This window comes from Lepisma saccharinum, chromosome 14 (genome assembly GCF_977018435.1).
Source record: "Lepisma saccharinum chromosome 14, izLepSacc3.1, whole genome shotgun sequence".
NCBI lineage: Eukaryota > Metazoa > Arthropoda > Insecta > Zygentoma > Lepismatidae > Lepisma > Lepisma saccharinum.
Genome location: NC_139242.1, coordinates 18,401,608 through 18,429,003, shown reverse-complemented (window position 1 = coordinate 18,429,003; position 27,396 = coordinate 18,401,608). Strand labels below are relative to the sequence as shown.

The window sequence follows — 27,396 nt, the reverse complement described above, 5'->3', positions numbered from 1 at the left end:
AGGTACAGTAAAAACAATAAAAATATGAACTTTTTTTTAAATGATACGTTACATGCAACTTAAAATTTCACATCACTTCCTGATACCACGTTGTAAAGAATATAGAAGGTTTGGATCAGGAATGTAAAGAAAAACTTGTATGGTATGCATCATACAAGGATCTCAAAAGTAACACCTCAGGAATGTAAGTCTCCACTTTTGCTTAGGTGCTGAGTAAAGTATCATAAGATATAATTCTTGGACTTTTACTTGTGTGTTTCAAGTGCTGAATAACTAACATGTTCGATCATATGTAATATAGATGTTTCCTTCACATATGTGTGCACTCCTTTCATCAAAATTTCAAAATATATCTATTTATTTGCCGCTAAATGTGTCGAGAGGGTAGTGCTCATTGATATCCCTCAATGGATTGAAAACTACATATTTAACATGAACAATAGACACATGTGCATGAGTGTTTTCCTTGTGAGAGGGCGAGGGATGAAAAACTGTACACAGTTTGCGGCGAATGTATGTATTTGGCCATTGTTGTGTGTTGCCTAAGTTCATTGTGGTTTGTATTGCTGTGCAATTGAAATGCAAAAATTTTCATTTTTCGGTTCATCTCTCAACATTTGCAACACTGAAGTTTCAGCACGGATTCAGGACAATTATTCAGTTCAGTTCCCATGAATCAGTTCTCGCAGATGCAACAAGAAATGTGCGTACAGTTCAATTCTTTCTTAGGGTTAGATAATCTGTCAGACTCCTGTGTGAAAATGCCATATTGAAATATGGCCATAGAACAGAAGTGTACAAGAATATGAAACTAAAGTGAATGTATATGAAATTCTAAATTTGTTACTTGTCAGCGCATATAAACCAGACTGACCAAATACTGTGTGGAAATTTTCAGGCACTGCAGCTTTGTTATTTGCGAACATCTAGAAATGTCAATGATTTCATAGAAGTTACAAACACAATGTGTAGTTAGTTCTATTTCTGGGTCTTGTTGTAAAGAAGGGAAATTCCAACAACAAACCCTAGCATTGGCAGAAGTTGATATAAGTGTACATGCAATATAGAAATATTGTCTCTTGAAAATAATATTAATTTATAATGGCAGTGCCACAACTATTATCCTATAAAAAGTTGAACTTAACTCATCCTTAGGTACTCTTTGATTTTATGTTCATAATGCTCGGAAGGTTTAAGGATACATGAGTGATTGAATGGCATTGAAAGGTTTGACTTTGAAACATTTTTCCCAAAATTTTCTTCAGCCCTTACAGGCATATTTCATCTTTGAGATATAAGAAATATTTGAAGCTATATACCCATTTTGTCAAAGAGAAGGAAGTAGTGACCCATTCTTCAGACCTTGCCTTTCATCCATCCGTAGAAACATTTTATCGATATCAAACACAGTGAAATAGATTTCTCTGTTATTATTCTGGTTTTCTTGAGATTTTGCAATGAGAAGTCAGAGAATTGGTGCATTTGATGGTTTTTATATTTGTCGTTTGATTTTTGGTAGTTCTCTTTCCTTTGAAACAGAATTTATTTTTAAAGCACAGTAATTATGTATTTTCCCCTTATTTTACAAATCATTGTGAACATGATTCTATAAATTCATTTTCTTAGTTTCTCCTTATATATTCTATTTACATTGGGAGGGGGTTGGAGAGCATGCTAACTGCTAAAGAAGCACAAATATTCATGTTGCAGGACTTTAGACACAGTCAGATATTCATAAACATGAAAAGTATGAATGTATCCGCCACGTACCTGCTTGTTTTGCTCAATAAATTTCGGTGACTGCTGTCACCACCCACATCAGAACATGTAGTTATCAAGCAAAATAAACAGGTATGTGGATACGTTTGCATGTTTCGCATGATTATGAAGCACAAATATGTTTGAGAGAATGTTGCTTTCAAAACCCGTCCTTTAATCAAAGTAAATTTGCCATGTACTATAGTTCCAACATATTTTCTTCTCCGGTTATATTTATTCTGCTGAGTCATATTTTTTTTTACTTGGGATCATTATTTTGCTATTATAATTTTTCATGTTTTCTCATTAAGAATGTGAATGTGGTTTCTTTGTTGTATGTTGTACTTTCTTTATTGTACTTTATTTCATTGCATGTTAGTGTAAATAAAAATCTGACAAACATTTAATGTTGCATGCCTTGGTCATTCTTATATTTTTTTTTTTTTTTTGAATATCTTTTATTTTTGTACTTTATGAAGATATTTTCAGTTGCAATAAAATTAGTTAAAATTTAAAGTAGAAATATTTTTTTCATTTTGTTTTTCTTCTATTTTAGGGAGCATTTCCACTGTTTGGATTGCAATTCTCGTGTCTTTGTGAAGAAGGAGGAAATGATACGTCATTTCAAATGGCACAAGAAGAGAGACGAATCCTTGCAGCATGGCTTTATGAGATACTCTCCGATGGACGATTGTTCAGATCGCTTTGTCAACTGCAGCCACAACAGGAAACAAACGCATTATCACTGTCTCAAGGTATGTGGAACCTGCATACATGTCGCAATCTGTAGATCCTAGAACCAGACTTGTCCCTCTTTTTATTTCATTGGAAGTGCCTCCACATACGTAGATTAAGAATAGGAGGGGTTCAACTTTCAATATCTCAGTGGTAATAATATATTATTATTAACCTGATTACATTTAAGCAATAAGTATTTAGTTAAAAGCACTATGAATGTAAAGATTGACTTTACATGTATGTACATTAATCCTATTTTATGTAACAATGTGTTAAATTAGGCTTTCAGATTACGAATGTCCACAAAATTCGAATAACAGACATCCGGATTTCAAATTATCCAATCCATTACAGATGCAATGAATAATTTGGATATGTGGATAATCTGAATATTCAAATAACTTGGATACAAGGATAATCTGAATATGCAGAGAATTCAGATATCTGGGGTAGAACAGATTTGATGAAGAATTTGTAGAAAATCTGTACAGTTAAATACAAAAATGACAAATAACAGTATATGTGTATATATAGCCCATAAAACATAAGTGATAAAACTGTCTGGCTAATGCACACATATGGATATCTAGATAATTTAGATAATAGGGATATCAGATATCTGGATAATACATATATCCGGATATCAGAATATCCAATATCTAGATATGTGGAATGCAGGTAGAAAATTATCCGATATCGGGATAAAATTGTAGCCAGATTTTGCCATCCCTACTTCAGATTTAGCAATACAGCTCTTCTATCTTAAGCCTCAGCTGGATGTTTGGCAGACTCCAGCAAAATCATTTTCGAAATTTTCTCTCAGTTCGAAAAACCACTATGATATTCCAAAATCAGAAAAATTACATGTGTTTAGATTCTTCTCTAGAGCATTCACATGAATCTCTTGTGTTTTACTTTCACTGTTGTCTATATATTTGCAATAGTTCAATAGGCATACATAGCCACAAAACTATTCCAAATATCTAAACAGTGAAATCAAACTACATGCAGATTCATGTGAATGCTCTAGAAGGAATTCTAAGCAGATGTAATTTTTCAGAATCTGGGATATCATGTGTTTTTGGAAATGAGGAAATTTCGAAAATTATTTCATTCGAGTTATGCTGAAACAGATATGCTGGGATTTTCACATGACTCACTACAGAGAAACTAAAGATGTTTATTTTAATAAAGAATTTTATTCTGCAATGTAAATTTAGCACAAAAATAATTATGCAAAATTGTACAAAGATGTCAAAAAATGAGCTAAGGGTGAAGGAGGCAGTGGGAAGGCATGGATAAATAAAATAAATATCAGGAATAAAGTATAACATTTTCACAATATTTAATAATAATAATGTAATGTTCAATTCTGCAATTTTGCTCTTTTGATGTAAATTAAGGCAATATATTTACTAAACAAATCAGGGGGAACTGAACTTCTTAAATAAGCACTCTTTAAGCCTCTTAAGGCCTCTTTATAACTGAAATACTACAAAATAAAGGACAAAAATCAAATTTGAAACTTGATAAAAAGGACTGATTTTGGAATTTTTTTTGTGATAGGGCATATTTTTTTTTTTAATTGTTTCTTTAAGTATTTCCTAATTTTCCATTGCAGGAAAGCTGTGATAAAGTGTACATTAGCACCTCAGATGTTCAAATGCATGCAAACTACCACCGGAAAGACTCAGCTATCATTCAAGAGGGCTTCCAGAGGTTTCGTGCCACAGAAGACTGTGGAGCCAGCTACTGCTCTTTCTTTGGACAAAGGACAACCCACTTTCATTGCCGCCGCTCCAACTGCAGATACACATTCAAAAACAAAGCAGATATGGGTAAGTGTGAAATTTGCTGTCATAGTTTTGCGGATCTCTCCCTTATTAAAATGGTTAGTCCTTTAGTCAGTAGCGGATCCAGAAGTTATGCTTCGGAGGGGTGAATCTAGCTGAGAATCAGTTCAAACCTACACTTGCCCTGTTTTGTTATAGTACTGTAAATGGGAGTCGTGCTGACTTCCATGTTTGAGAGATTAGAGTAGTAGATGGTTATTATTCTATGTTATTATCATATTGTCAGGGTAAACTGAACAAATATGAAGAATAAAGTGTATAAAGAAATGAAAGCAGAAACCTATTATCTTAAATGGTTTGGGTAGATACAGTTCTGATTAGCCTACCATGAGCCTAAAGTGAGCAAAGTGGAGTTTAGTTTAAGTTCTGTAAAGAAATGTCTGCATGCATAATTGGCAGCTCATTATTATTGAATTTGTTAAACAAAATATGCATACAGCAGGATGGAAAGCAGAGTGTCTCACTATTTTAATTATCCAGGCACCATCTTGGATTGGGAATCATTTTCCAGGAATCAGTTTCACTGGATACAATTTATATTCTCTCTTTAATTTTTTATGAGTTAAACACCATTCTTGCTTGTTCTGTTCTGTCTCCTAATGAAATATACTGAGAATGTTAAAATTTGAAGACTGAAAATGTGTTAAAAATTAGTGTTTGGAAGTAATAAGAAAATAATGCTTTCAATTCATGCACAACACATGTGCGAGTTATCAATAAGTCAGCTCTGTGACAGAGTGTGTTAAGTGGTCAACTTTTGATCTTGCCATTAAAGTTCCTAGGTTCAAGTCCCAGTCTGGGCATGGGTGTTTTTTGTGAATGTCTCTTCATCAATTTCATGATTAATCATCACTCATCAAATACAAATAAACTGAAAATATGAGTTACAAACTGTAAGTAAGAGAGTTACTTTTTCAAACAAGTAACTACGACACACTTAACAATCGCTGTAAAAAATAAAACATCAATATTCACCTAGAAATAGAGCTAGCTAATTATCTGTCATCTTGTGAATACTTCTTGGTTTCATACAAACAAACAAATAATAGTAAATATTTTGTTTTCTTTTACAGAGAAACATAAAACATATCACATCAAAGACGAACAGTTGAATAAAGATGGATTTAAGAAATTCATGAAGCACGAGCACTGTATGTTCGAGAATTGTCGATTCTCCAGAGTAGTCAACCACATTCATTGTATACGACCAGGCTGTTGCTATGTCCTCCATTCAAGCGGGCAGTTGTATTCTCACAAGAGAAAACACGAAAGGAAAGATAATGAAATGGCCTACAGGAAATTCAAGTTAGCTCAAAGCATGATGAAGACTTTCGGAGAGGGACAGCAGCTGAATCCAAACATCCTTCGAGCATTTAACGACCAGGTAAGTTGGCTGTTTTAAAGATATTTTGAAGTATTGTAAGCAAAGTGATTTCAATATTGTGAAAGATATTGATGAGGCGTAAATCAGGCACGTAGCTAGAAATGTGTTTCGGGTTTTAGGGGGGGGGGGGGGTCCGAACCAAGTGTCTCAAAAGATGATTATTATTAATTATAATAAGGTTTAAACAAAAATGTTTATTAAATTAAATTAATTAAAATAGTATTAATTAAAATATTCCAATAAATTAATATTATATTTTATTACATGAATAGGAAAAATACTGTATAAGAATAGTGATATAACAGCACATATTCATTATCTAGCTTACGTGTAGTTTAGGTCGACAAAATTTGTAAAAAAAAGCCTGCCCTGGCAAGGAAATTAATGTCAAATAGATGAAGAATTGAATATTTATTAAATATAAAAAAAGGATTGTTAGATGCAGTTGAAGAAAAGTAAAGTTCCTGGTGATATTTTATGAATGTTACGTTGTAAATAGTAATAAATTTTGCGTAAATCCACTTTGCCACTGTCATTCAAAGTAGTATAATTACAATGTAATCCTTGCCTTCCAATAGGTTTGGCAGAAATAAATAAACCTCGATTAAAGAACAAGTATATTTTAATTATTTAATTTTAGTAATTTTATTATTTCATTATTTAATTTTTGAAATTAGTAAGTCTTCAGGGGGAGAGGAGATCTGGACCTCCTGGACCCTCCCCTAAATACGTCCTTGGTGTGAATAGCATGGTACTAGTCATTTCATACAGTGGCAATAGTAAACACATGGAGCTGGGCAAAAATGTCATCAAGTTTTTATATTTTTGCTTTGTTATTGTTAAGAATTTTCAGTGTGATTTCATTGCCTGACCATTAGTTGCTAGTCCCAAAACATCTTCATAGGTGTTTTTTTATATTTTATGTATTATTGATAAGCATAAAATTCATCATAGTGACTTGTTTGTGCTAATCAATTCAGTGATAAAATGTCTTTTGAAATATGATCAACTACAAAAACATTGATATTGCTGAATAAAGGAAGAATCAGAAGATAATTTTATTATATTTATGAGAAATTTGTCTCTGTTATAGCTTTTTAAATCCATGATTTAGCACCATGTATACAATAAACTGAAGTTTGAAAATTTTATATCGAATGATAAGTTATTGTAATAACCTTATAATCGTTGTTGTATCAAGGGAATACAGACTTTGCCAAGTTATAACATCCTTCGTTTCCCCAATTGGAGAGAAATCCACAGCCATAAATCTAGGGGTGTAGTGCACACCGACAAAGGATGGCTAGTTTGGAGTTTCCAAGCATCTTGCCACTCCCACGCCACCCCTAAAATAGGACAGGAGAGAGTGCCATAGGTGGATGTTCTTTCATTGCTGCCTTGAGCATTTTTCGAGAGACACAAAAAAATCAGTTTAGTTCCCTTTTCTTTTTAATGTAAATGTCTTCATCCCTCCATCATATACATGCCACTAGGCAATGCAGTAACCATACCCAGAGGACTGGCTGCTCATAGACGAGAAGTAAGAGAAGATGTGGCAATGCTTTCGACTGTCGACCGTGGCACGCATTGTGGTTTCGGCAAGAAGGGGGATGGAGTTAGGATACTATAACATGGCGAGTTCTTTAGGTTCAATATCTGGCGGAGGCATATTGCGCAAAAAAGTGCACTTAAAAAACCAACAATTCAATTCAAGGGAAAAAGCCAACAATTCAATTCAAGGAAAAAAGGGGGTGTAATGATACAGATGGATGAGAGAGGATGTTTGTAATTTATAAAATTATTTAGTATTTCAAGAAACCTGCATATGCCACGTAATACAAATTTAGATGTTGTGTCCAATTTATTATTATTTTTGTACATAGAAGACTCCATTTGATATAATCGTTTACCTTCTACTTAAACATAACAATAAACTTGCCATACATTGTTCCAGATGTCGCAACAACCAGATGCCATTCAACCACCAATGCCTGCCGCCATCCAGACTTCCGTGATCCAGGGACCTGTTCCTGGACCATCGCTAACAAATTCCATTCCACAGTTTAGTGAACCACCCAGAGAACCGATGAGTGTCAATGGTGGAATTCCCACAAGCTCCTCGGATGTGATGAATTGTGGTATACCCGGAGGGCTAACAATAAAGAAAGAGCCTCCAACAACTCCAACATTTCCAAAATACCCTGTACTTCCAGGTAGGCTTGCAATTAAGGAATGTTTCCAAATATCTAATCATTATTAACATCTTCTCGTCTGTGAATCTGTTATAAAGAGTGCATGGATGTTGATTTATGCTTTTAAAGCTTTTTTGATTCTTTTGGGTATTTATGACAATTATAACTGGAAAAGTCTCAAGGTAAATTAGTCTTGATTGAATTTTCTCATAAAAAATAATACATGATTATTTTAAGTGTTTCTTTATTTTATTTTCTTGCAATGTTTCATTCTGGTTTCCCAGAATTGAACAACTGCTAAACTGCAAGAAATTAAAAGAAAAGCAGAATCCTTGTTCTTTAATTAATATTTATAGCTTATCGGTGCTTTCATCTCTGCATGATTTTGGTGTTACAAAATCCATGAGAAAATTGCATAGTTTCATGCAAATATTCTGATTTCTCTGAGAAGGAATTTTGAATATTTTTTATTTCAAATATGTTTTCATTGTGTTTCTGTGAGTGGTGTAGCCTAATGTGTAGTGCTCTTGCCTTTGGTGCAAATGATCGTAGGTATGATTCCTGGTGGGAACACCAAAATTTTGGTGTTGACCCAGCATTGTAAGAAAAATTGGGGAGCTAGTCGAAAAGAATAGTAGCAGACTTTGGTCTTGAAAGCCAGAAAAGTAGCAACGATGGGACATGATGCACCAACTATGTGTCCTCCAACAAAAAGCAATTTTTGACCTTGGTAAAAGTAGACCTTCACCCTCGGTGGGTTTTTTGCACCACGGTTGTTTAGCTCTTGAGTTGGAAACCATGAAGCTTCTTAGCGTTGCGATTAGAAACTTATTGATCATGCATTTTTGTCTTCTCAGCGGGAATGGAAGCTACAAGTCCACAGTCCTACATGCCACAAGGAGCTGGAATTCCTCCAGGAATGTTGACTCCAGAGAACATAGCTGTCATGGATGACTTGAAAGTACGGGGCGATGAACTATGGAAGAAGTATCTGGCAAGATATAGTCCCAACGAGAGCTGCAAGCCGGAATGTGAATATGTCTTTAAGGAGCACTATCACTGCACAGCAGAAGGATGTGACATGACATTTAGGTAAGTTAGAATCTGTGAGAACCTACCTTCAGTAATTGAGATGTCTTTGCATTTTCTCCTTGTCTATTTCAAGCAGCTTTTAATCCTCTTTTTAGTTCCCATGTATTAGGTACGTTCAAACGTTCTACCCGTTTTTGGTGTGCAGATAGAAGTGCGAACAACACAGATTGTAAGTCATCTAGGACTGTGCATAATTGCTATTGCAATCGATGACTTCTTGTCATCTTGTTTGTAGGAGATGAATCCCGCATTGATAAAAGTCCTGAGGTTTGGAGTCGAAGAACTGTTGTAAGGCAATTTTCACATCCTCCACATCATCAAAGATTTTCTGAGCGAAGGAGTTCTGCAATGCACAAAACAGGTGGTAGTCTGTAGAATCAAGTCAGGAGATTCGGGCAGGTGGGGCAAAACCTCCCAATCAAAGTCCATTCATTTTTAACGTGTGATGACAGCAGTATGTGGCCTGGTGTTATCATGGTAGATGATCACTCTTTGGCGATGAACGAGGCCTGGCCGCTTTGGTCACAATGCTGCTTGCAGTGTGTCCAACTGTTCACAGTAGAAGGTGGCATTACTGGTTTGATTAGGTTGCAGAGCCTCCTTTGATATCCCACCACACACTACACAACACCTTCTTGGGAGGAAGTTCTGGTTTCGATGTCAATGGCGTGGTTTGGATGTCAATCGTGGTGGTTCAGAAGCATGACACACAGTCCTGCGATGCTTTAGGTCTGGTAACTAACTAATCCACTTCTCATCGCCCATGACAATGCAAGAACTGGTGATTTTTGTACCGGGAAAGCAAGGAAACCCTCTTGTTGGTTTGCTTGCAGCTGATGTGGGACCCAACCATCAAACTTTGTGGTGAAACTCATCTTTAGACTGTTATCCTGTGTTCCTTGAAGGTGTCTGCTAATTCCACTATGGTTTGTTTCTTATGGCTTGGTCAAGATCCTCTTCGGAAAACACTGTTGGACGTCCAGATCGTGGTTGATCTTGACAGCTTCTGTCTCTTTCCTGAAATTTCAAAACCAGCGAGGACATGTGCTACGTATGCCCCATACACTTCCCGAATGTTCCAGCAGGCTGTGGCTGCAGTACTGCCTTCATTGAACTCAAAAAGTAAAGGGTGACTGATGTGTTCCTTATCGGTCTCACCCACACACTACGCTGTCCACTAATAGCTCCTCGTCCACATGCCTGTTGCTGTTCTAAGGTTCCGCCGAATACATGACCACACGTTCACGCATTTGCAGCACCATGTGTGAGGTCGTACTACAGTAAATGGTGACCTGTCAAAAATGGCTAGAACTTTTGCACGTACCTAATAGTTCAATAACAAAAATACAAATTAGCTAATCTCCAATAGGCGTAACTTGATGGAGGCAAGGAGGCACTTGTCTCCCCAAAATTTATTAAAATTTATAGTTTAATGGTACTTTTGTTAACCTTGTCGGACTTGAGAAGCAAAGTAATAAGTAATTTTTATGATTTTGTAAATTTAACGGTTATTAGGAAAATTGTCCTGGATACTATTTTTGTGGGATAGAGAACTTTTTGACCCCCCCCCCCCCCCAGGTTAATCCCAAGTTCGCTTCTGACCCTCAAAGTTATGTCCCAACTAACTCCCATGAGATACATTTTTTATTGAAGCAATATGGGGAAAACAATAATATATATATATTTTTTCAGATCTAAGGATGGTGTTCGTGAACATGCAAGGAACCATGAAAACCAGGAGCAAGCAACGGAGGCATTTTACACCACCGTAGACATCTCTGAAGATCCTTGTCCTTGTCCACAAGATTGTCCTTATCAGAACAAAGAAAAACATTACCACTGTGGCTGGGTAAGTCAAACATCCTAATGGGATGCTTCAATATACAGAGTAATTATAAATGGTTCATCAGGTTTGAAAGGACTGCATTAAAAAATATATAACACATACAAAAAAGAATGATACATTATAATAAACAGAAACTGTCCAAGTTTCAGACATACTTTTACAAATGTTCAATGTGGTTTCCTTTTATCACATGACACACATCTATGCGATAGTCTAGTTTGCCCCATATGCTCTCTAGCAAGTCCCTACTAATGGTCATAAATGCAGGTGTAATGCGATCCTGCAGCTCAACCAAAGTTGTTGGTAGTGGTGGCACATACACTGTGTCTTTCACATGCCCCAAAAGGAAAAAAATATTACAAACCGTTAGGTCAGGAGATCTAGGAGGCCATGCGAAAAGTGCTGAGTCATCTTCAGCACATCGCCCAACCCAATGGCGTGGGAGTTCTTCGTTCAGGTAGCAACGCACCTAGTGTGCCAATGCAACGGTGCCCCATCAAGTTGTAATACAAAGTTATTGGACTCTTTCACTTGTGGAAAGAACCACAACTGCAGCATATCAAGGAATGGCATACCCATCACTAAGGTTAGGATTTTGATGCAAATGCATCTTTTTTTTATGTAATACCCAGGCCAGGATTCGAACCTAGGACCCCTGGCATTGTAGCGTGAAGTGCTAACCGGCGCCTCTGCCACGGTGTCCGGTGCCTCGATTATGTATAGAAACAAACACACAACCTTACATGGCTAGTCATACACTATAATTGTTATTGTATTACTTGCCGGCCTCAGTGGCAGAGTGGTTAGCACATTGTGCTATGATGCCAGGGGTCCCGGGTTCGAATCCTGACCTGGGCATGGATGTTTGTTAGTGTCCATTCATCAATTTCATCATATCATCACTCATCCCCATCTTCACAAATTAGCCAAAAGTGGCACAAAAGGCAAAGTAAAATAAATCTAATTACAAATTATTGTATTATTTTATAATAGTTGGATATAATATATTGGATTGGTTCAATATTGGTTATCAGTATCTAAATTTGACAGTGGTTCATTATTGGTATCTGTAGCCGACCTCTGTGGCAGAGTGGTTAGCACAGCATTTGATATGATGCGAGAAAACACAGGTTCGAATCCCAGCCTGGGCATGGATATTCTTTGTGAGTGTTCCTTAAAAAATTTTATCATGTCATAACTCATTCTCGCAATAAGCCGGAAGTGAGTAATAAACCAAGTATTGGTATCTGCAAAAATGTTCATATTGGTCCATCTCTAAATTTCTGTATCTCTTACCTGCAGGAGAACTGCCGTGAAATAATTCTTCCCACGGACAAACCATTTCGTAGGTTGGATCATTACAAGATGCACGAGTACTCACGGAAACTGAGTATGACAAAAGATCCAATGACCATGACATGGACAACGTCAATGGATGGGATGTTCAAGAGGAAGAGAGGAAGGCCACCTAAAAATCGTGTCATCGAGGTGAGTGTATTTTGTAAACACGTTAGCTGTTGTAAATTTCTTACTTGGAAAACATCAATCATCAAGATCTGATGATGAGCTTGATCAAATATAAGGCAAACGTATGACAATCTATGAACTGATGGACTTGTTTTGTCTGCTATTATTAGATGAAGGAAGGAATTTCTTGTAAATGGTACTTGTAAAAACTTTGCTTTGGTTGCCAGACTGGTGGGTAAACTCTTATATTTGTAATTTTGTTTGAAATTTTGCAGCTATGTGGGATTTTTTCTCTGTAGATGATTTTCTTCCATTCCCCAGGAAATGTTTTGATGTAGTCTGAGTCTCTTCAGTTCAAGATTGAAATAAATATTGATGGGTGGTCCTAAAAAGGGAAATATGTAAATAATTTAAAAGTAATTACTTGGAACCTGTAGTTGTGTTCTATGCTATTTTAATGGTTTGTAATAGTATAAGAAAACTACTTCTAATTACTGTCTCAAATAAAAAGAAAGAAATGCTTTGCTGAATTCTAGACTACCTTTTGTTCTAATTTATGTCATGATGTGAAATGTTGGAAATATCCATGGAGAAATAAATACAACAGTTGTCAATTTTCCTCCATGAATTCAAGGTCCCACAAATATATTTCCGATACTATGCTGTTTTTATATTTGTATATTGTTACTCCGTGGCCATGTGCAATGAGTGGTAGACTTGCAGTCCAAACTTGAATCCTGGCCTGAACATCGGTGTTTTTTTGTTAGGTCCTTCATAAATTACACCTCATCATCATTCATCCTCATTGTCACAGCCTACTGAGGCAGAAATATGTTGTCCCTGCACAACACACACACCTTTGGAGAAAATCTTGTGGATGCCAGGTATGATGGCTGATGAATCATGAATACATGATTTTCCGCAACCAATCTGAGCCCTTTTTACACAAGCTCCTTCAAGCAAAAGCCAGCCTTGATGGCAGTGGTTAGCACAGTGCACTACAATGCCAATAGTTCCATGTTCGAATCCCTGTCTGGGCAGGGGTATTCTTTGTGAGTGTCACTTCATCAATATAATCAGTCATCCTCATCTTCGCGATTAGCCAAAAGTGGTAGAAAAGTGAAGTATATACCAAATCAAATTTAAAAAATCAAAATCCTTCATGGCCACCAGAAATTTCTGACAGCCTCATGGGCCTATCCCTACAGTGTTTGTTTGTTCTGCCTCCGTGGTCATTGGCCATCATATGTTGCGAGCTACATAATTGATGTTAAAGTTGAACAATCTAAATCTATTTCCCTAATAAGTTCAAAACGGAATAGGGTTGTAGGAAATTTAGTGTTGGTATTAGTCTGAGAAGTCTTGGACAGCCATCACTATGTATGATTTTGTTAAGAGTTATTTCTTACGACACCAGACTGAGCATGAAGTTATATGAATTCAGCAAAGGCAGTTAGAAATAAATGTGTATAGTCTTAAATATGTTAATTTCGGTATAAGAGAAAGAAAACTCTCGTGCACTGTACTTTTGGGCTTCCAATTTGATTTTAAAAGAATTTTACTGTAGAACAAGTTGTTGAACTGTAATGTACCTTACTTCATGACACTGTAGAATACTTCGTAGTAAAACATGTATTTGTCTGTTTCCTTTCAGGTTTGGAATGACTATGTAAGTCACTTATCTGACATTATTTATTTACTTGGTGTTGGTTTTATGGTGCCGTTATTTTTTACTAAAAATTATAAAAAAATCTAATCTGCATGAGAATGTGATGTTTATTTTGAGTAACTCTTTTTTTGTTTGTGGTATTTAACAATTTTACTTTAAGGTTTCTGTTGTATTGTAGATACTTCTTTTAGAATGTGCCTTATATTTTTTCTTTAATGAACACTTATTTGAACAAGATTGTGTGTTCTTGTTGGGGAATTGAACAAATTGAAGAACTGAATCCCCAACCCTTTGAAGTGTGTGTGACTGTTATTGTATTCTTATTATAATCTATAACATATTGATTTTGATAACTTTGCAATTCTGTTTGACATGTATTTTGCTGTGTTCCAAAGGCTAATACATTCTCTAGTATTGTTATTGTTTATTCTAAACCTTTTTTATGAATATTTATTGTCAAAAGATTAGACAGAAAAGTTCATTTTGAGAAGAGTGGAATAGTGGGGAGAGGGGGCAGAGAGTTCATTGCCTTCCCTCAGATTCAACACCTGTGTGTTTTATCAACTATTTTTAAGTGTTTATAGTATTTTTCAGTTCTCTCTCTATTATGTCAAGAATGTAACAAGTTATTTCGAAACATGAAATATTTTATTTAGAATTCAAATAGTGTTAATAATTGTCTGGTTTAAATCCGTTCCACCCCAAAACATGTACAAAAGAAATTTAATATTTTTTTTTATCCAATTCACAGTAGTGAACGTAACAGTAGTTTTGGAAGATAAGAGTTATTACCTTTTCTTTACATGAAAATCATTTTATAATATTACCTTGAAAATAGTTTTATTTAGATTATTTCATACGGGAAAAAAAAATTACTAGCAAATAAAATATCCAAGTGATTTTCCCAAATAATGTCACGGGTTTCACTTGTCATTATTCAATGTAATGTACAACCTTTGTCAGAAAAGTTCCAGGACTGAGCTCGTAAAAAATAATTTATTCAACTTAGGAACTAATGGTCCTAGGTTTTGTCAAAATAGTCCCCTCGGCTATCTATACACAGCTGCCACCGTTTCTGGAGGTCAGGGAAGCAAGCAGGGAAAGCTTCATCTAGGATGCTTCTCAGCACATCTGTCACAAAACCGTTTGGATTGCTACCAATATCTTCATGACGCTTCCCTTTCAGCGGTGTTTGCACACGGGGGACAAGAAATAATCACACGGTAACTGGTCAGGTAAATATGGGGAATGTGGTAGAGCAGAGATACGATGCTTGGCCAGATATTCCTGGACTGATAAAGCAGTATGTAGCCTTGCATTGTCGTGGAATAAGAACCACTGCCCAGATGCCGACAAATCAGGATTGTGCCGCTGAATTGCTTGACACAAATGTTTCAGGACGTCAATATAAAGGTTTTTGTTTATAGTTTGTCCTTCAGGCAGATTTTCATGCACCAAACCTTTAGCATGAAAAAGTTGGATCAAGATTGTCTTTGGATCATCTTGCACTGAATCTCTGCCCTCTTGTGCCATTTGAAGATATGGCTTCTTGATAATGCCGTGTCACCAAATGCTTGCTGTACCATATTCCATGTTTCACTAAGGGTTTCCCAGCTTAACACAAAACTTTATGTTAACTCTCTGCTCGGAATGCACGTCCATCATGACACTTGTGTAACTTCCAACTAAATGCACCAACAAGCCAAACAGTGGGCTGCTAAGCACAGCCCTGCCACCTGGTGTGTTTACATGGAAATACTTCCAAGGCCATTTCTATTCAGAACACATATCAACAGGTGACTGAATAACAACCATTTCTTGTGTTTGAATATCACAGGTAAAGAATAAAAAAAATAGTCCTGAAATTTTTCTGACAAAGGTTGTAATTACAGTAAACCCTCGTTAACATGAATCCCAAGGGACCGAAAAACCAAGTGTTCATGTTAAAAAAAATTCGTGCTAACCAGGGACTCAAATTTTATTGTTGCAATACAGTTCATTACACATTAACCATTTTATGTATGTCATCATAGAAAACACTACTACAGTACTACAGTAATTAACCTTTTAAAAAAATGTACTCACAGATCATTTTCTGGTGAAAAATTCCTGTGTATTGTGCTGTCGCAGACGGGAACGCAAATGCCTGGTAACTTCACAGCCAACTGTACTCATAGCCTCCATAAAACTAGCAGTCAATTCGGATCAAACTTGTACTGGCTATGTTTTAAAGAATGCAAAAACACATTTGAACACATTGTTGATCTGAATCTGTTGGTATAAGTTGATTGTGTTAACCGATAAAACGTTCTATAAGATTAATACATCCCTGCCGGGACCAACATTTTGTTCATGTTAATAGAGTGTTCGTCTTAGGCATGTTTGGGTTAACAAGGGTTTACTGTATTTATAATTTTCCCCCAAAGTTAGTACTATTTTCCAACAGAGGTAAGATATAAGTAATATTTGATATAGTCAAAGATAAATGTGTACAGAAAAATGGTTCTTGTTCTGAGTGTATTAGGATATTAAATGCCACTGGGACATTTTGATATTTACGTTTAGAAGTATTTCTTAAATTCCTTGTTTAATCATATGAAATTTTTGTTGATATATCTTTGCAGTTATTTTTATTTGTACTAACATTACAAACCTAAAGAACATCCAGGTTGCAAAATGTGTATATGGAATTTCACATTTGTTCAATTGAAGAAATTATAAGATTGAAGTTTTGTAGTTTAGTTGCTAACATAACAAACAAGTTCCCCACAAAGATACACGGGAGTATCACCAAACTAACATGAAGTTATAGCTGTATACCGTTTTAACTATTTGGAAATTCTGAATTTTACTGTATTCTGTTACAAACTAATTTTTCTTCTTGTATTCTCTCATTGCAGCTGCCAACTTCTTCTGGTCAAGGGGTGATGGATGTTCCACAAGCCATATTCACATGCTTTAAACTTCCAAAGCCGACGACACCTGTTCCACCATATGGAGTGCAACCTCTTCAGTCAGAACAACAGTCACCTCCTCCCATTCCAAGTCCTACTGGAAGTACGAGTGCAAGGCCCACAAATCCTGTAAGTGCCTTCACATGTTGTACCAATGGAAACATTGTATGCAAAAAATAATGAAGACCTGTGCTGTTTAAGGAGAATGACGATCTTTAGAATAGATGTGTAAAAACAGCATGTGCATTTTCAAAATGAATTCAGTTATTGTGAGAACTAGGAAGTAATATTTGATATTAATTGGTCCATTTTTTATCTGTTTGATTTGAAAAGATAGTGGCGATTAACCTGTATAACCTCAGTATATTGGTATAGGAACAAGTGTTATCAGCCAGGTTAAGTCAATGTTGGATGCTAACCGAGAACACTTGTTCGAATCACATCGCCAGGAAAGCTACAAATATATTACAATTTAATTTGATTGTATCATCTCCTTGTTTCCAGTGCCATATTCTCCCATTGGTAAATCAACTTTTTTATATGCATAGATATTGCCGGAAAATTTGAAATTATCTGACTTTTGTTTTGTTTTGTTTTACTTTCATGCCTGCATTGGTGTTTTATTTCTATTATATCTAATTAATATAGAATAAATATATACAATAAATAAGAAATGGGCTAAACCAGTCATATTTTCAGAATATGCCACTGCTCGTTACATTCATACCTTAAGCAGTGTAGAAAAGATAATATACAACTTGCTTGCCTTTCTAATAGCACTTTCTACCACATTTGAAATTTAATCCTTCAGAAGAAATCAAGAATCCCAGTAGATAGGAGGAGAACTTTGAATTATCTGTGAAATTTGGGATCCATAATTAAAATTTCACAACTCCGTCATTAAAATAATAATAATAATAATAAATTACTTGTTTCAAGGTTCACTGAAAAACTGCTACTTTATGCTATTGTTAAATTCATTCCGTTGTTATAACTGTAACATTATTCAAACTTAAAATTGGGATGGGTCGATATGAAATTTTGGCCAATACTGATAAAGTACCGAAATAAAATTTACCGATACCAATAACCGATTATAGTATTCCAAATTGTCCTTGAAGAACGTGAATGGTTCATTGACCTCCTTAACAAATGCATGTTTCCAGATGACAGCTATGCTAAAGAAGCTTCATATTTAGACATTTACGTTTTAGAAATAGGGAATGGGTTTATAATGCCCATAAAAATTATAACAAAATGGCAGAATATTGCACTAAATATAAGATATTTATAGATATACCAGATTCTTAAAAATTATCGGTAATTTTACCATTGAACTGATACACACGTAAGTAAATGCTTGTAAGATGTAAGCTGCAAGATAAATAATTCAAAAGTATATGTACCGTGATAATAAAAAGATTTACTGCCCATACTTGGTAAGGTCCTGTGTGTGTAACAGCTCAATGCCAAGGTAGTAGCATTCTGTAGTCTTTCTTTTATTACAGGTTAAAATTTCACAAACTTTTTAGGCAAGAGTGTACACTATACTAACACAGTGCATTGATGCTTGTTAATGGCTGATCTGATAAAGCCTGTCTCTATTGCAGATGGAAGTGATGGAAGGATTCTACGTATTCCCTGAAAACAACCCCTGCCCTGATCAGCTGTGCCCGTACAATGGAAAGTATCACTACCACTGTACGCAACCCCGGTGCTTCTACATCACAGACAGAGAGGATCTCCTTATCATGCATTCAAAAGATTTCCATGACAACATTGACATCATGGAAGGTTTTGTGTTCTTTGACCGAACAATAGACTGTCGCATGCCTGCGTGTCATAGGTAAGCCTACCACTCCATTTACAAACTTTGGTGGATGGTTGCATATCAAAGATTCTGTTGTTATTGTTGTTTGTGATGATGACAATGACGATTATTAGTATTATATAGTTGAGCATTGGGCATTGTGGTAGACTAGTATGCATGGACGTCCGAAATGGGGGGGGGGGGGGGGGCAAGGGAGCCATGCTTCCCCTGGAAAATGAATGTCCACCTGAAAATTATATATTTCACACATCATTTCATTTCAGTGACAGTAATTTATGTTAATTATTATAAATACATTGAAAGAACATGATAATTTCAGACTGAAATACTGTTTTTTGAGGGTCCATCACTATTATGGGGAAAATACACCTCATTCGCACCCCCCTTCCCCCGGGGAACAAATTACCTTGCTTGCCCTCCCTGAAACAAATCCTGCAGACGTCCATGATGTTAGGCACGCTATAATTTCAGTCAGCACTGATGTTCTGATATTTATCATTCCTGTAGTTCTTTCACATAGCTCACTTGTTTATCAGTAATAGTCAAGTTTTGCTTACAATAGTGAGCGGAGATGAAGAAAAAACATAATTTGAAGATATCGAGTCTCTTCTGTGAAGTCGCACTTCATGGTAGAAAGTCCAAAAGAATCAAGAACCAGAATCATTGTCACTATACATTCACTGATTTATCCACACCCCCCAAAAACTTACTCGACAACACCCAACATTTTTCACAAAGGCCAAAATTTTGGTCATTTTTGGCTCAAGATTTAGCCTTACACCCCCCAAAATGGAAACTTCTGGGTAAACCCCTGATGACAATGATTCTGGTTATTGACAAAGAAGATGTGAGAATTTTGAAATGTTGTTTTTTCTTTCATTTCAGCTCACTAACGTAAGTAAAACTTGGCTATTACCAATAACATTTATTATCACAAAACTTACAAAGCAATAATTTCTTGCTTCCTTGGGGTGTGTGATGAAGATTAAAATGTATTCTATCCTAGTTAGATTAGATAAGTTATTTGTTGAAAGTAGACTTACATATTTTTTTATATTTGAAATGCAGTAAATTGATTATAAATTCAGTGATAAAGCTTTTTCCTGTCATGGTTCTTATCTTTATTCTTAACAGCAATAAAGTCAATCGCCACTTCCACTGTACAAGACCAAATTGTGGCTATTCCTTTGTTCGGTACTCCACCATGGCTGTCCACGAACAGAAACACAGGGATGAATCAGCGTCCTGTGCCAGTTCACCAAATTCACTCGGAAAGAAGCCACCAAAGCCAGAGCCGGAGAGTCCACAGTCGAGCCAATCGTCACCGATGATGCCAGACTCTGTTTCGCAACAGAAGACCACAGGTGAGGATAATTGAAGAAAATGCAGTTTGTTCATTTAGATCAAGACATTTATTGGTGGAGAAAGATCCATAAGCAATCACTAAGAATACATTTATTTAGATTCCATTCTTCGGTTAATTTTAAATACAGGTTTCCAATTATTTCTGTGTTAGGCAAGAGTGAGACATGATCTGCTATTTGTATAAATGTATTAAGAAATAAGGACTTGAGGACTTGTTGCTTCAGTTTCGAAATACACATCAAGCCGATGCCTTTTCTCAGTATTTATATAATTAGATTCTTTCTAATTATAGTTTAACTTAATATAATTAATTTTATGTAATAAATTGTACCTATCTTTTTAATTTAGATCAAATACTTTTACAAGTAAAAAGTGACCATTTTTTAAAAAAAGAAACAAATGTTTTCCTCTGCCTTTTTACATCTGTAAGTTGAACATAAAATATGACAAAGATATATGTAAAAATCCAACTTTAAATATTTTGATCTAAATGAAGTTTGCACACTTTTATTTTAAATCTTGTGTGACTGGTTCAAATGATAAATGGTTCATACTATAGTGTAGCATTCTGTAACATTTAAATCTATCAATTCTTGTTACTTTCAACATGCAAATGAAAAAAAAAGTGATTTTATAAGATATATGCATTACTGTTGATGATATGTATATTATTTTACATTCCTGCATAATTTCCGTAACCTTTCTAGTGACAATGAACATTTTCATATTGTAAGCTTTTTAACACCAGGTATATTATTTATAATGAAGTTTTCATTGTGTCTGTGCATATATATATATATATATGTATATATTTATATTTTATTAAGTAATTAGAAAGTTGATTTGATAGGATTTTATTTGTTATGCAGTGTCTTGAATTGTGGGGGTATGAACTCGAAAATAGATTAAAACCTAGTGAGAAGAAATTATTCAAAAAAGGAAAAAGAAACTTTTCAGCTTTATTGGTGAGACAATAAAATCACAAGTTCTTCAATGTCTGTTTTGTATTTACTACACGTGGCTATTTTTTTTAACCTTTGTAAATATTTTAGGCAAAATAGAAGTTGAGGTGCACTGTTTCTCTGAGTGTGTGAATATTTTTTCTTTCCTGTTTATGATTTAGCATGGTGATGGGATACTTTGGAGCCTTTCACAAGAAATAGTGTGTATGTTGGGAGCAGTGCATCTCTATTTATGGGAATTAGAAGGTGTATAGTTCTTAACCAGATTGGACCCTATTTCATGTGTGGGTGAGGGGAAGTGTTTGTATGTCATGTGGATAATTGTAGTACTTCAACTTTCTGTCATTCATATTTAGCCTATTTAGCCTGTAGTCTCTTGTTTTATTCTTTTGTTTATAAATATATGCCAATACTAGCATTTGTGTAACATTAATATCGGAGAATAAAATTTAAAAAAAATATCTACATCTTTGGGCAAAGTTTGTCATTCAGGTCCATCAATCTGTTTTGATGCCAAAAATCTGTGCCAGAATAAACGTAATTGCCTAACTGCAGCAAATTTCTGATATGCTGTTGAGGAAAGTACACGAAGGAATCCAGGTTTAAAAGTTTTGTGTACCGGCCTTCCTATGGTTCCGAACTGGACAAGTCAAAGCTGTAATACAGAATGAAAATCAAGTTTCTCTGGTTACAATTGAGGCTATGCATACAAAAACCCTCACTTTGGTAAAAATGAAGTGATTTCATCCATCTGCCATATGAAGGGCTCGGAGATAAAACATGGTGACATTTTGGTTATTATTGAGTTACAAAGTAAAGAGCCTATTGAGTTACAGTAAAACGCCATCCTTCAGTGTTCTCATGTAATTGCCATGTCATGCAATGTGCATTGGACTTATTGAATCCTTCTGAAATTGGTAAACACAACAAGAAAACAATTTTATCTACAGTATAGTTTCTAATAACATTTCTGCTTAAGAAACTCAATAATGACCAAAATATCACCATTTTTTATACCCGAGCCCTTTATATGGGTTATGAATTACAACCTTGGCCAACTATAAGACTTCTCTTGTGTCCTTGCTGCATTGGAATACTGCCCAGCTGAGCCAAAACTGAGCCAATCCAATTTCCATTACAACTTCCTCTCCAGCAAGTATTAACAATATCAATTTTGTATAATTTGATATGGAAGTATGGAGTGGTTTTCATATATGTAGGTCATCCATTTTTCCTACAGCGAGGCTTGGCCGAAACAAATAATTAAGTTACTAAGTTTTACCAAAACAGAGGGTTTGCCTGTTTTTGAGCACAGAGCTTCCATTGACATACACAAGTTGTAGATAGCATCCAAGAATTTTGCAGGCCTATAGTTGTGGAATATATATATATGAATAGTGGATGATTCATGATTGATTCTGGATCACACTTTAAACTGTAGATCCAGTGCCAATTAACATTTGTGTGCATAAAAGAGAACTTGAAAAGTAAACTCAAATTATTGATCCTGATTGCAAAATTTCCAACCAATCACCAAATTGTGATAACTAGCTATGAAGATTTGAGTGTAGTAAGATTATTGTTTCACTGAAGTTCTTTGTGTGAAGTTCACACAAAGAAGTTATACTCTTCAAATGAAATGTTACGAGGAGATACATTGTTATGTAGTAATCAATCTGAATATTCAAAGCTTAATCTCAATCAAAGTGTTGAATGCCGTAGATTCTCAATTGGAATCTGATACTACACTTCTAAAAATACACTAGTATTGGCATCTTTCCTGATTAGAAATATGTAGAAAAAGCTTGCCAGCAAAAAAGGCTTGTTACTTCGTTGCTAGCAAGCCTTCCCGTTTGTCAATAACTAATTTTCCTTTGCCTGACAGTGGTAAAAGCTGCGGGGACGTACTACCCCCTGTCAGCTTTTTCAACCAGCCAGCCTCAGGGGAAGGTGGTGAAATCCGAGCCACCCACCACAACCACAGCAACATCTCCAATGTCCTCCCCCCACCCTTCTCCTTCGCATCTGCTGGACCAGGCGGTGGACCACTTGGAGATCAGTGAGGAGGAGAGTAAGTCAGGTAGGTGCACAAAACGAACACCGGAGGTTACACAAGGCTTAGCCAGGCCATTAAAATACTGTAAATAATTTTCACGTGGACTGGCTTTGAACTTGTGACCCTCGGAATGTTGTGATATCAGCACTTCATTAAGACAAACGTGATGTACGTGTGATTTTTTTTAAATGTTACATCTGCCAAATATCACACTAACATTCATACTGAGACAGTTTCTTAACCCTGCAAGTGAATGCAGACTAACATTTACGTTAATTTGCTTGCCGCACTAAAGACACCAAAAGTACACAATGCACGCATCCCCCTGCTTCTCGATACTAAACTGGAAAATTGCACCCACTGCGTCTTTCTTCCTGCATGTTTGTCTTAATAAGACTGTGCTGTTATGCCTATTTTATAAATTTTTAAATATTATTATTATCCCTAATTCATTAATGATGTCAGTATACTCGTGCAAGACGACAATACGCTAGAGCTTATGTAATCTTTTTGCTTTGTTCCAGAAAACGTGTCCTCTTCAGAAGGGAGCTACGCAGTTCAGTCAGACAGCAAACAGTCTCTAGCCAAATTACTACAGCAGCCGTGTTCTGATATTCCTCGTCCAGAGTGGATGAACGTGGAAAAGCACGAGAAGTATGGCCCGGAGCAGTCGTGCAGCCGTCCTTTCTGCAAGTTGAAAAGAAAGGAGCATTACCATTGTAATGCTTGCAATCAGGTATGGAGTGTGCAGTATTCATTATCTTTTGTTCACTGAATCGCATGCCAACCTCTGTGCTGGAGTGGTTAGCACCACAGTTTCATCACTCATCCTCATCGTCATGATTAGCCAAAAGTGGCAGAAAAGCAACGCTAAATATTAAACTGAGTCTTGCCATCAAAGAATTGATGCCACTTTTGCCTAACTGCGATGATGAGTGATGATATGATGAAATTGATGAAGGTACACTTGCAAAGAATACCCAGGTGACACACAATAGAATCACAAGGAAAAATATTGAATTTGTAACAATCAAATTCAAGGTGCATAAAAATACTCGATATGGAAACTGAAAATATTTACAGTCTATAACCCCAAGTTTCAAATTATTTATTTATTTATTTATGACTTTGTTTACATGACGAAGTTAAGGCATTAATGCCTTTTCTTCCACTTAACCATTAATTACAGTGATCATTGTTTTTCTTTACAATTAATTATATACAAAAGATAAATGAAAAATAAGGTTATAAAATAAAAATAAAATTAAAATAAAATAAGAATAAAATTAAAGTAATACAGTTTGCATACGAGGAGTTACACCATTAATTACAGTGATCATTATTTTTTACTAATACAGTGAAAAAGATGACTGAAGAGTCAAATTAAAAATAAATGCAATAAAAGCAAATTACATTTTTGACTTGGAAGTATTGTAGTGGTATATAAAGGGATGGCACTTGCAAAACGTTTTTTTAATTTTTTTTATTTTGATTTATATTTATGTTATTAAATAATTCTTGAAACTTCTCCTGGTGGCAAAAGGTGAAGAGATTTTTCCGGGATGTCATCAGTCACATCATTTACAATGGGCACTCAAGAGCTAATGTCATTTGCATCTCTTCAATCAAGAAGATGAGTAACTAGTTCTCAAAAGCTTGGAAGCATATCTGGAATTGACTTGGCTGATATCCCGAAAGAAGCTCTTCATTGATGTACATGAAGTTTTCTTTCAGAGGAGACATCGAATTCTTATCCCCGTCTCTGTTTTCTATTGTGATATTAAATAAACAATGGGAAAACGAATGCAATAGAGGATTCCCCCTCCAAGGCATAATCTTGAGTCCCGGACCTTTTATGTATCAATATCGAATTATAGAACACCAATAGTCAAGTTTCACTTATGTCATCGAGCTGAGTGGAAAAGGAAACAACATTCAAAGGGCATATGTCTTCTTTGTCAAGTTGATTTCTTCTTACTTCAAGGAGAAATTTCAAAAGAATCGGTGTGTATCCTTGCGTATGCCATCTTATGGTTTTTAACACATGTGCAATGATTCTTTTATTGTTTACGATGAGTTTGAAAAGTAATGTCACATGTTTATGACAATGATTCTGGTTACTGGTTATTCACAAATTTTTTTTTAAAAAAATGGGATTTTTGATACATTGTTTTTCCTTTATCTCAAGTTGCAAACATAAGTGAAACTTGGCTATTACTGATAAACAAGTAAGTGATGCACATCTATGCAAGAATTTAAACGACACATCTATGCAAGAATTTAAACGAGTACTTACAATACAAGTCATAAATTTTATGGAGGGCTGTAAGGGATGACCCCTTCCGAAGACACCCAAATGTCAACATCCCTTCCATGTAGTACACCCTGGACTCGCAGCTAAATCATTCAATCAATCAACAAATTAAGTTAATGGCCATGATAGCTGCTGTAAATTTACGTTTCAGCTGAAAATTTCATAGCACCTAGATACCTTCAAGGACTGGCATGATTTTCCATTTGAGTGAAATTGGTAAACATACATAAAGATGGCAGACTTTAAATCTATCATTGATAAACTGTGAAAAATATATTTTGTGTGGTTGATGTTTAATTTTCTGTCCCTCTGCAGGCTTTCTCGGAATTAGAGAGACTGCGTCCACATATTCAAAAGCATAGCAGTGGTGCCATCAGCCCAGGGTCATCAATAAAGAGGGAGCTGTGCGAAGAAGAGAGCGAGAAGTCGCCAGAATCGGAACCAGCCAATGAAGAAAGCAACGATTCATCAACCAACTGGGGTACACCAGGTATGTTAGGAAACGTGTTTTATTTTTAATCACACATGCTTTTTACTTAATTGCCATATATAATTATGGCTTGGATGGATGGAAATGTATTTGCACTATATTTTTTCTCTTGTCAGAGTTATACTCTACCATGTTTCATCCTTTCAGCTATCATAACATCTGGGATTTTTGTGAGCATTGCAAAATGAACAGAACCAATGTTGAACTTGTTGCATGCTTATAGTTGTTGCATGTCTTGTAATGCAGATGAGTGGTAGGATGGAAAACTCTCTTTCTGGAGACTGACTTGGTATGAAATTCACCTCCTCAAGAAGAGAAGGGTTTTCTGGCAGAAATTGAGTCGTGGAGATATATGTTGTATTATGCTGTTCATATATTATAGAAATATGAACGTTAAATGGAAGCAACATTGAAGTGGTGAATGCAGTCATGGATCATTTTAAACAATAAAATTCTTCATACTTCAGCTTGAAGTGGGAAATGTTAGGTGAGGAGATGTTTGGTGGAGCCTTGTGATTTACCGAAGAGATGTTCCTATGGTTTAACATGGTAACATTAAGACAGCTGGGGGGATGCTTTGTGAAAATTTTTGCTAGCTATTGGGGATACCAACCCCCTTCACTTCGAGCACTTGATTGCGAGTGCTGGTTATCAAGTTTTACTCCAGGGTCACTCAATTGTTTAAATTGTTTCTAATTGAAGTATATTAAATTTTCTGAAAGCTGTGAAGAAATATGGCTCATAAAGTAGTATTTATCATAAATTTATTAATTGACATTGTACATTCACTTGAATGGTATTTCGTTTCAGGAGGGTATGAAAATGCTACTCCAGGTGAACCTCAGACATTCCCACCACACAGCAGTAGCTTCCCCGGAGCCATGCCCAGCCCATTTCTGATTACATCACAAGGGATACCATTTATGCAGCCAGGAATGCCGGCGATTTACACTTCACCAGCAGGTGAGCATGAATAAATAAACATTCTGTATTTTAAATTACTTTGTAGGTTGTACGGTCAGAAGAAAATTACAACTGTGAGGGACTCGAAAAACATGCTGAAGTTCCTAAAACTTGTCCTTTATCGCGAAAAAAAACAAAAAAAAAAAACAACCTTGCATTGTCTATTGCCCTTTGGATTTTTACCATTACGTGTAACACCATTAAGCCTTGTTTCCATGATATGAAAAACTCAATATGCTGACCAAGACAGAAATTTATTTTATTATAAAACATAAACTAAACGTAACGTTTCAACCTTCTAGCAAGGTCTTCTTCAGACTATGTACCAAGTACAAATGTAACAAGGTACAAGAACAGGACGATATATATACACAAAAATACTCCTCTCCAGACTATTAGAAAGTAGTTCTGGAACATTCTAGCAGGTGGCTTTCCCTTGTCAACTGTACTTTCACCTGAAAG

The 27,396-nt window shown here is 35.6% G+C and overlaps 1 protein-coding gene across 8 annotated transcripts in view; it reads left to right on the top strand.

Moving 5' to 3' along the window:
* LOC145998708 (zinc finger protein castor homolog 1-like) overlaps positions 1 to 27,396 on the top strand; it is a 347,264-nt gene that overhangs the window by 307,945 nt on the left and 11,923 nt on the right. For 5 of the 8 annotated variants that reach the window (XM_083135199.1, XM_083135205.1, XM_083135203.1 and 2 more), the window contains 16 exons: positions 632 to 703; positions 2,315 to 2,513; positions 4,118 to 4,334; positions 5,423 to 5,733; positions 7,688 to 7,946; positions 8,783 to 9,017; positions 10,710 to 10,866; positions 12,166 to 12,351; positions 13,985 to 13,999; positions 16,900 to 17,082; positions 18,564 to 18,799; positions 19,919 to 20,148; positions 22,997 to 23,191; positions 23,692 to 23,903; positions 25,797 to 25,971; positions 26,782 to 26,934. In XM_083135199.1, coding sequence (XP_082991325.1) covers positions 632 to 703; positions 2,315 to 2,513; positions 4,118 to 4,334; positions 5,423 to 5,733; positions 7,688 to 7,946; positions 8,783 to 9,017; positions 10,710 to 10,866; positions 12,166 to 12,351; positions 13,985 to 13,999; positions 16,900 to 17,082; positions 18,564 to 18,799; positions 19,919 to 20,148; positions 22,997 to 23,191; positions 23,692 to 23,903; positions 25,797 to 25,971; positions 26,782 to 26,934 — 3,035 coding nt within the window. The remainder of the gene's footprint in view (positions 1 to 631; positions 704 to 2,314; positions 2,514 to 4,117; positions 4,335 to 5,422; positions 5,734 to 7,687; positions 7,947 to 8,782; positions 9,018 to 10,709; positions 10,867 to 12,165; positions 12,352 to 13,984; positions 14,000 to 16,899; positions 17,083 to 18,563; positions 18,800 to 19,918; positions 20,149 to 22,996; positions 23,192 to 23,691; positions 23,904 to 25,796; positions 25,972 to 26,781; positions 26,935 to 27,396) is intronic. The other 3 variants (XM_083135204.1, XM_083135200.1, XM_083135206.1) reach the window with 3 other exon arrangements.